This window comes from Terrapene carolina, unplaced genomic scaffold (genome assembly GCF_002925995.2).
Source record: "Terrapene carolina triunguis isolate 2854851 unplaced genomic scaffold, T_m_triunguis-2.0 Scaffold194, whole genome shotgun sequence".
Lineage (NCBI taxonomy): Eukaryota > Metazoa > Chordata > Testudines > Emydidae > Terrapene > Terrapene triunguis.
The window spans coordinates 13208288-13218873 of record NW_020664545.1 but is presented as its reverse complement, the minus strand read 5'-3'; the positions used below and the strand labels follow the sequence as shown (position 1 = coordinate 13218873).

Sequence of the window (10586 nt, the reverse complement as noted above, 5' to 3'; positions counted from 1 at the left end):
ATTTGGGGGCAGGAGACTCTGAGTTCTCATTGCAGCCACAGAGTTCCAGGTGGCTGTTGTAGGCAGGCGTCCAACAGTCCTACGCTGCGGTGTGAAATGTTGATGGCATCTGGTGGGCTAGGACTGGGTGCAGTTAGTCACGCTCCAGCCTCTCCTCTTGCAGGTGTGGTTTCAGAACAGACGCGCCAAGTGGAGGCGGCAAGAGAAAATGGAAGCCAGTTCGATGAAACTCCACGACACCCCCATGTTGTCCTTCAACAGGCCCCCAATGACCGCCAACGTCGGGCCCATGAGCAACTCCTTGCCTCTGGACCCTTGGCTGACTTCCCCCATCTCCAGCGCTACCACGGTCCACAGCATCCCAGGTTTCATGGGGCCCGCCCAAGCCCTGCAGCCCGCCTACGCCAGCCACTCCTTCCTCAACACTGCACCTCCCATGGCTCAGCCCATGCAGCCCATGGCACCCACGCCGTACCAGTGCGCCACCCCCTTTGTGGACAAGTACCCTCTGGAAGACATCGACCAGAGGAGCTCCAGCATCGCGTCCCTACGGATGAAAGCCAAGGAGCATATTCAGACCATTGATAAAACCTGGCAGCCCATTTGATTAATGATGCCCCCTCCCTACCCTCCTGCAATTTTCCAATCTCCTGGTCCCATCAGGCTGGCTACTCTACATCCTGGGTTGCTCAGAACTGATGTTGGATGTTGGTGTTTCCCTAGGGGGACTGCCAGGCCTCCCCATGCAGAACCCTGTCTGGCTGCTACCAAACTTCCCAAGCCAGAGCTCAGCGCAGCGAGGTAGGGCAGGAATCCCCCGCCCCCGGCCCCACACCTACGTGTTAGAAGGGTCTCGGGGTTGAACTGATTGGCATCATGAGCAAGGAAGCAGATGTGGACACTAGCGAATGGGTGGCGTGGCTGAGACCTTGCGTAAAGGGGACGAGTTTCGAAGAGCAACTACCGTGACCGTCAGAGCCAGCCCAGCTCCGCAGAACCAAAGGGATAGTTCAGTGTGTGGTTTGTGTTTCCTTTGTTTTGTTTTCAGCCATAGAGAGCCAGATCCGCAGCTGGGGGCAATCATTGGCGCTACGGCGATTTGCACCAAGTGAGGGACTGGCCCTGGTTCATCTTTCCCTAGGCACCTTCCAGACTATCCCTGCAGGGTCGGCACATGGCAGAGGTGAGAGCAGGCAGAGGACAGAGCTCAATGCAGGGGCAGCTCTCCGGCCTGTCATACACGTCAGACTAGGTGATCGCAATGGTCCCTTCTAGCCTTAGCATCTGAGACTCCGCGCCTGCAGAGCCCTGTCTCTCACTCCCGGGAGTGGGGTGAACACCCCCCCGTACCTGTGGCTGGCACAACCAATTGGCCAGGTCCCCTGCACTTACACCTGGACTCTCCCACAAACCTCTTGTCAGTTCAAATCCACTGTCCTCCAGCAGCCTGTAGCGACCTTCCCTGGACTTGAGGAATCATCTCGGGGTTCTCTTCCCTCAGCCCTTTGTCTTTATTGTTATTCATTTTTTTATGCTGCAGATTTTAAAAAAACAAAATGAAATGATCTAGTTTCCTAGAGAACATTTTTGTTGGGTATTTTTTTTAGCTATGTCAGAGAGTGTTGCTGATTCTGCTGGTAAATGCAACTATATACATTTATGGTTGTATTCAGAGTAAACACTTACAAAAACTCAAACCCATTCTGAAATACGGGACCTGTTAGTTGACTCTTGATGCCAGTAATATCAGAATAATACACCACTTGTGAGCGACAATGTAACTAGTGTATTCATCCCAAAAGATCTCTAGTGTTCCTTACAAAACTGTGTTGTATGTAGGACTCGCTTCATCCACAAATGAAGTGCAGCTACTTCTGGTGTGGCCCATGGTCTGACAGCAGCATTCCGGTAAGGGAGAAGGGTGGAGGGGAGGGGGTTAGGGAGGCAGAATGTGACAGTCTGAGCTGGAGTTTGACCAACACCATTGTTTGTCTAAGAAATGCCAGAGGGTTTCACGTGGAAACTCAGTTTTCTGACAGTTAGTTCCATGTCTGTGCTTTGAATCATAGAAACGATGAGACAGAAAAGTCCATTTGGGTCTTGTCTGTTTTTTCCTGCAGGAAGCTTTGCAGTTGTCTTGCCCATTCGTAGAAGTCCCACGTGTTGGAGCTCCAATCCACACCCTTGGGAGACAATCCTGCAGTCTCCAGCAGGCCACTTTCCCTGACATTCTGCTTGATTCTGAGCGAGGATGGCCTGTTTTTCCGGTTGCTTTCGCTTTCCTTAGCTGCATTCCCATTGCATCATGCAAAAGTGCTCCCAGGCCCTCTGCTTCATGCTCCTTCCAAACAGCAGGGCCAAAAGAATGCTGCCAGGCTGTTTTCAAGAGGTGATCCTGGGTACTAATTATGTATCTTATGGCAGTCCGTAGAGGCCGCAGCTGAGATCCTGGCTCCATTGTGCTAGGCGCTGTACTGACACAGAACAGAGAAATGGTCCTTGCCCTTATCCAAATAGAATCTGGACTTCACGTCTGCTCTGCAGCTGGGAGCGAATCTCCCCACCCGCCCGGGTAGACAGCCTGGCGCCAGCAGCTAGCAGGCTGTACAGAGACTCCAGCTAGCCACCTGAGCTCAGACTCAGGGCGTTGGGTGAGCTGCCGCCCCCACGCTGCTCTCTTGAGCACGCTGCTCTCTTGAGCACGCTACCTTGAGCCCGGCTACTGCGCGTCTGGGAATCTCACTCCCCGCTGCAATCTAACCGTGCTCTTTGGGTCCCCCAGACTGCATGCAATTGGCAAGCCCAGCCTGGTGGCTGTGGAATAGGGTGACCAGATGTCCCGATTTTATAGGGACAGTCCCGATTTTTGGGTCTTTTTCTTATATAGGCTCCTATTACCCCCCACCCCCTTCCCGATTTTTCACACTTGCTGTCTGGTCACCCTACTGTGGAACCCTGACATGGCCACCCCAGGGAAGAGTGGAGGGGCTGCAGCTTGCTCCGTTTGCAGGTGGCTCCTGAGACAGCACATGCTGGGGGAGGAGCTCCAGGGCCAGTACGCAGCATCCTACATGCCAGCTGGGGGTGGGCTTGCCACCCTGGCTCTGGCTGCCATCCTGCTGTGCTCAGCCATGGGGAAGGGAGCGGGAGGGCAGGGCGCTGGTAGAGCTGCCCTGCCCAGCGCTGCAAAAATCAAACCCATTTACACTGTCTCAGGAGCTAGGGAGAAGGATGTTCCCTAGCTGACAGGGCAGGGGGCGCAAACAACCCAGGAGCCCTGGCAGTGATGTGGAGCAGGGTCAAGGAGGCCCAAGGCCAGGGATGGGATGGGACCGAGGAGGGGCTGCATCCCCGTGTGCTGAGTCTCCGAGTCTCTGCTCCTCATGTATGTTCCCTCCCTCTGTCTCTCTTCCTCATACTCTTCACTTCCCTCTCTCTGTCTGATCTCTTCCTCATTCACTTCTTCACAATTTCCCCTCACTCTTTTCCTCGTGCTCTTTCATCTCCTCCTCTCAGCTCCAAGTTCTTTCTTTCATGCCTTTGCCTTCTCCTCGTCTATTGTACGTCAGGTCTAATTCCATATTTCACGCATGGGTGACCTGACACAAGTTCCCAGTGCAAGTCTCTCCCAGGCTCTGGGCCGGGAGCTGGTATTGTTGAGTTTTTAACAGTCGCTGTCAGTCCCTTGTGCTTGTCAAGGGGAATCTGCTCTCCAGTCACTCTGGGGCAGTGCAGGGGGGTCAGCCTGGGGCCCTGCCTCTCCTAATTGCTCTCAAGCAGTGACTACAAGGCCACATGTTGGGTACACAAAGCTGCAGTAATTACGCTCTCCACAATGTGTGAATTTCAAAGGGACCCAGATGGAGCTGCAGAGAAAACCAGCCAGCCTTCCCAGAGCTCAGTACATGGGACCAGGGAGGAGGGTATTGCAGGAGGCTGGGTGATGGCCAGCCCATAGTTTACAGATCATTTGGGATTTCCAAGGCCTCTAGGCCCCGCCACATGGCAGGTGAGCAGGGAGCAGACTGGTAAGCAAGATGGCAACAGCAGAGCAGATGCTGCGTGTGTGTGTGGGGGGGGGGAATAGCATTTAATGCAACCAGGCCAAGGGAGTCTGTATTCTCCACCCTCCACCCCCATCTCCCCTGACACAGATTCCTGCTATTCCCAGACACAGCGAGCCCATCCTCCCGTCTCCCCGGACAGTAAGTCTGGCCCCATTGCTGGGAGTAAGGCCAGCAACAGCCTGTCAAAGGGACTTGCCTTGGCCCTACTGCCCCAGGCAGACGGAGTCACGGTGCCTTGTGGAGCTCCCACTGGGTACTGCAGCTCCCCACTGTCCCAGCGGCAGGAAGGTGGAGCTGGGTCCTTTTCAGAACGCAGTTCCCTAGACCGACCGCAGGGGAATCTACAAGGAGAGTTTCCCCGCCGGATGGAATCAGGTAATGCCCCTTGCCTCACCCTTGCCTGCTCATGTTATAGTCATTTCCCTGAGCTGGCGCTGCTTCTCTGCCGGGCGGGGCGTGCTAGGCGCTGCACAGCGACCGACAGTCCGGAGCCAGCTCCGTCCCTCAGGGCAGAAATGGCAGGTGTGCACGTCTGACTGGCCCCGGGCTGTGCGGGGAGCAGATAGAATCATAGAATATCAGGGTTGGAAGGACCTCAGGAAGTCATCTAGTCCAACCCCCTGCTCAAAGCAGGACCAATCCCCAACTAAATGAAGATGCACAAGCCAGAGCCGGCGTGGAGTGGGCAAAACACCGTCAGTCGTTGCCAGCCGGTGTGGTTGGCCGGGAGTCACAATGCTTCATCGCCATTTTCTGCCCCAACATTTTCCAGTGTTTTGGTTTGTTTTTCCCTTTTGCTCTTTTTCCCCATCTTGCTCCTGGACACGAGAAGGGGAGAGGAGAAGGGTGAGAAGGGCGGGGGGAGGAGAAGGAAAAACAAAAATGAAAAAGAACCCTGTTAAAAACGAAAACCCCACACCAAGGGCACCTGGCAGAGTGACCTCGAGCGGCCTATGTCTTGGCAAGGCTCTGGAGCGGGACTGGCCTGGCAGCATCGCTCCTGAGAGGAGGAGCTCAGGAGATGCCATGAGCCCTGGCGGAAGAGCGAATGCCATCCACTTACCCCGACATTGATCGGACATGACCAGGCCTGGGCTGCCAGTGCAGGGATCTAAGCCTCAGGGGCTTCCCAAGCCCAATCAGTGACCCCAAGGCTTGGAAGGGTCTCCCCAATCAACCCAGCCCCCCCTCCCAGGGGCTGGGGAAACAAGCTCCGCTGAAGCAGGTCTGGCCTATGGAGTCAGGGTCAGGCCCTAATGGCCCAGGGGACAACAGGGTTGGAATGGGACTTGCCCCAATGAAACCATCTTCCCTTCCTCTTGTTCCTGATCCGTTAGGAGCTCCTGATGCTGGACCACTTCGTTAGTAACAATTAAACCTTTAACGACCAATTAAATGAATAATGGACTCTCCCCTGGCGTCCTGGCCCGGCTAATGGGACTGGGCTTAGATTAACAGGCCCCATCGAGAGGCGCACTTCCGAGCAGAGATAATGAAGCAACGGCCGCGGAACTAATGGGGTTTGATCTCGGGGAAGGGACACGCTGAATGGGGGCTGATTTTTTCACATGACATAATTGGAGCGTCCGATCCTGGCTGGCGCCAGCTCCACCGCCCTCTCAGGGTGGCCAGTGGAACCGGGGACCCCCTCTGCCGGCTTGGTCTGCCTCAGCCTTTCAAGTCCCAACAAAGGATGGCTGGCTGTGGAGAGGTGGAAGCGGGGGAGGGGGTAATCTCACCCCACCCCCACCACCGTCTCTCCCCGTTTCCCCCCATCCAGCCGGCTCCTCCCTGCTTCCCCGTTTAATTGTGGTTTAATTGGGTCAGGGTTCCCTTGACCAAAATCACCAGCTCAGACAAGCCAATTCATCACTCGCTCCCGCAAAGGACTGTGGGAAGAGGATATGCAAATTCTCCCCTCCTTGCTGAATCCCATTGGTGGGGGAGAGGCTGAGTGGTAAGCCAGAGCCAGGACACGCCCACTCAGTAGCTTTGGGTCTGCAATGACCAGCCATTCTACGGCCAGCGGTGGGTGTGCCAGACAATGGCAGGTGGCTGCATGTTGGTGTCCTTCGGTGCAGCTCCATATGTCCCCCCCATTTGAATACCAATTATTTAAATTAGCTATTTTGCATTCAACCAGTATAAAAGCAAAATGGTGTGTGAATTTAGTGCTGTTGAAAGGGATTGCTCTGTTTGACTTTTGTTGGCAGGGCGGACCCCTGAAAGGCTCTGCCCACAAGAACCACACTGGCCACCCCCAAAAAGGGGAGGGTCCAAAAGAGTGCTGGGCTCGCTCATCAAAAAAGTGGGGGTCAAAGTTTCAATCAAAGGGATGCGATGGGGGACACAGAGTAGAGACGCCCCCCTCCCTCCCGACAGCTCCCACTGCTCCAAGGATCTAGGTGGGAGTTGTCCAGTGGAACTCTGCCTGCGTATGCCACCTGGGATGTGGAGAATGGCCCCACGGCTTCAGTGTCCCCATTCCCAGGGCTGAATTGCCACCTCTTGGCTTTATAAAGGGCTATCTTGGCCCATGCCTGGAGCAAGTTCATGACAAGGTCTCTGGACTTGGTCAGGCCATGGATGGCGGGACCAAAACTAAACAGCAGAGGGGCAACGCGCAGCCAAAACCAGAGCTGGTTGAAACTGGGAATTTCCAGTCCACGAGAAATGCCAACATTTGGACATTTGTTTTTGTTCCAAATTGGACCAAAAACATCCCAAAGTTCCGGTGAAATTACATTTTTTTTTTAAAAGTCTGGCTTTACTGGCTTGTTTGGGCTCAAAATGCTTTGTTCTGATTTTGATTTTTTAAAAAAATATGAATAATTTAGAAAACATTTCTAAATTTAAAAAGGCACCATCTCATGCCGATAACACCGGAATGGGACAGATGTCACCAAAACGCTTCCTTTCAGGGGGTTTCCTAGATGACATCTTGTGGACACCAACTCACTGCCACCAAACATTTCGATGTCGATGAGACGGCATTTTCCTACGGAGTCTGTCGCAAGGCTTCTGACCGGCTGCAAACCAACCGAACGGCCCGGGTTCTGGAGGCGCTGCAGCTTTGTGCTCCGGAGATAGGCACGTGCTTCGGGCTCCAGCGTGCTGCAGGAGGGGCCAGTGTCAGAGGGGGGTTGAATGGCACCAGCAACATGCCCCTGCCCACAGCGCTGTGGAGGAGCTGCCACAGAGGGGACCAGGGCTCAGTCAGGGCACAGGGCGGAGCGTGCTCACTAAAGCAAGGGGCTGTTCCGTATTTGCAAACTGCAAATGGTGATTTTCCTTATCTTATAACTTGGCCAAATCTACACAGATTTTCCCAGAGGCCATAGTGACACTTCCCAGCCTCCAGCACTAACCCCCCTGCCCCATGTCTGAGTCCCGGCAACCAGCAAATGCCAGAAGAAGAAGAATCTACCCGGCCACCCTTAATTCTGACCCCTTTGCTAGTGGGGTTCACAGCTATTTGTGAGCCAGCTGTGGGGCATTGGGTAATGGGGTTCCTGGGCTCTGCTGCTGGCTCCTGGCAGGGTATTGGTTACAGATAGTCTAGCCAAGCATACGGATTCAATGTACACATTTTGAAAGGCTGTGTGGCAAAGCGGCCAAGACACGGGTTCTGTTCCCAGTGCTGCCAGAAGTGACCTCACATATCTTCTCTGTTGAATTGGGTGAATTTTATCTGCGTGCCCCGGGGGAGGTGTCTGAGGCCTTGGTACATATTGAGGGTTGTAAACTTCACAGAAATGCAACCACCAGTCAGCAGCCTGGCTCCCAGCGGAGTGGCTCCCAGTCCAATGCACCTTCCCCAAACACACAAAAAATTAGAAAAAAAACCCTAAAAATTTTTCCTTTGGTCAACATTTTTCATAAAATATTTTCATTTTTTCACTAACATAAGAATGGCCCTACTGGGTCAGACCAAAGGTCCATCTAGCCCAGTATCCTGTCTTCCAACAGTGGCCAATGCCAGGTGCCCCAGAGGGAATGAACAGAACAGGTAATCACCAAGTGATCCATCCCCTGTTGCCCATTCCTGGCTTCTGGCAGACAGAGGCTAGGGACACCATTCCTGCCCATCCTGGCTAATAGCAATTGATGGACCTATCTTCCATGAATGTATCTAGTTCTTTTTTGAACCCTGTTATGGTCTTGGCCTTCACAACATCCTCTGGCAAGGAGTTCCACAGGTTGACTGTGCGCTGTGTGAAGAAATACTTCCTTTTATTTGTTTTAAACCTGCTGCCTATTAATTTCATTTGGTGACCCCTAGTTCTTGTGTTATGAGAAGTAGTAAACAACACGTCCTTATTTACTTTCTCTACACCAGTCATGATTTTATAGACCTCAATCATATCCCCCCTTAGCCGGCTCTTTTCCAAGCTTTTCATTTTGTTGGGAAAATTCCACTTTCTCTTATTATTTTTTTTTTAATTTCCACCCCCTTTTCTCCACTGGAAAAAGGTGGAAAGACAGTAAAAAAGTGAAAGTGGAGAAACCTTTTCCAGTGGAAAAAAGGGCAGGCGAGTGGTAAGAGAATGCTCCCTCCCCCCACAATTTCAAAATGAAAATTTTTGAAAAATAAAAAAATATTTTTGACAAAATTTTTGTTTACAAATTTCTTTGAAAAATTAAAATTTTCCACCAGAGGAAATTTTTCTGTGAAAACAACTGTTCTCTTCACACACCCATTATTTTTTGAGAAAAAAAAAAAAGACTGCAACCAGTTTTAGTATTTTGTGGGGGAATCTGGGTCTTCCCTCACTGTGGGCAGGCATGGGTGACTTGTACATGTGTGTTTACTGGAGCAGGGAAGTGGTTGTGGCTTCTAACTAATATTAGTACCTACCTAATCTGACAATATCTGAGCACCTCACAAGCCTTAATGTATTTATCCCCCCAACCCCCTGGGAGGTAGGGCAAGGCTGTTGTCCGGGGGGAACAGTGGCCCAGAGAAAGTGCGGTTAACATTTCAAAAGTTCCAGTGACTTCGAAGCCTAAATTCCACTTTCAGAAATGACTTAGGTGCCTAAATCCCACTGACTTTCAATGAGGTTTGGGCTCCTAAGGGCAGAGCACATTTTTTAAATTTTGGTTGAAATTTTTCCATTTTTGATGAATATTGTTGAAACTATTTAGGAAAAAAACAAAACCCCAAAAGCAGCAATGTTTTGGTCTGATGGGACACTCCCCCCCCCCCCCCCTCCACACCCACCCACACTTTTTTCTCAGTGTTTTACTTTCTCCCTGTTGGGGAAAAAAATAACTAAACCATTTCATGGAAAATTTCGACCCTCTTCCCCCAATGAAAAATATTTCTTTCTCCTCCATGTTTGGTGTAACACATTTCCGTGTTCCTGGCCATAAACTCAACAGCGACTAGACACAAGGTAGCGGGCGGGACAGGCCCCGCCCCAAGAACCAGGGCTTCTGCTTGGGCTGTGCAGGTCAGAACACATTTGACAGTTCTGCATGCTCCCCTCTCCCCACCCATTCAGGACTCAAAGGGGCTGGGCTTGTGACGCCCAAGGGAAAGGGGAACGCGTTCAGCGTGAACCAATGAGCCCTTGACATGAAGTTACAGCTCTGCCAGTCCTGGCCTCTCTTTTGCTAGGGCCACAGCTCTGAATAGTGCAGGAGCACTGGCTGTGGGGGAGCTCCCAACTACTCCTGTCCCAGCAGGGGGTGCTGTGGGGTATGGAGCAGGAGCGCTGCCTGGGGGGAGCACCCAGCTCCCCCAGTCCCAGCCTCTCTCAGCAAGGGGTGCTGGTGACACAGTTCCCAGTTACTCTGGTCTCTGTGGAGCTGAGGGCTAAGCCAGCCTATTAGCTGGGGGGGCGGCGGGGGGGCGCTCTGCTGCTCTGAGCCCAGTCCCTCCCAGGAGGCGAGGAGGCGCTGGTGTAGCGGTGCTGGCTCCAGGAGAGCGTGTGGCTAGTGCTGCAGGAGAGCCAGGTGCAGGACGCTCTGGCGTTCGCTCCAGGCTTTGAAAAGCAAACAGAAGCGACTCCATCCAGCCCCAAGAGCAGCTTCGTGTCTTGCCCCTCCAATCCCTCTAATCCACTCCCCTTGGGCGCCCTGTAATCTGCTTATTTCTCTCTATTTCTCCTGTGCCTGAACTAACCCGATCGCAACAAATGCGGCACCTTGTGTGCAGCCTGATCTCTGGGACAGACAGACCTGCCGGGGGCCCGGGGGCTGGTCACATGCCATAATCCACTGGCTGCTGGGACTAGGAGACCCTGCAGGGCCCTGTGGCCTCACAGGGATTTACAGGATAGCCTCGGCCCATTGTAATGGCTGGGCAAGAGGGCAGGGCCCTAGGGGCATCACTTACAGCCCTGCATTGTTGCATGGATGCCCTGGGGTGGAGGTTGCTTAGCACTATCTGGGCTGCAGAAACTGGAGCTGGACAGTCTCTGTATGCTGCCTGGCTGGCAGTGGGCAAACAGGCTGGACACCGCAAGCAGTGCCGAGCGGAGGTGGGGCTGGCTGGCAGTGGGCCGAGCTGGC

The 10586-nt window shown here is 53.1% G+C and overlaps 1 protein-coding gene across 1 annotated transcript in view; it reads left to right on the top strand.

The window, feature by feature from the left end:
• RAX2 (retina and anterior neural fold homeobox 2) overlaps nt 1-607 on the top strand; it is a 12409-nt gene extending 11802 nt beyond the window's left edge. The window contains exon 3 of the mRNA XM_024203240.1: nt 164-607. Within this exon, the coding sequence (XP_024059008.1) occupies nt 164-607 (444 nt within the window). The remainder of the gene's footprint in view (nt 1-163) is intronic.
• Nucleotides 608-10586: the final 9979 nt, after the last annotated feature.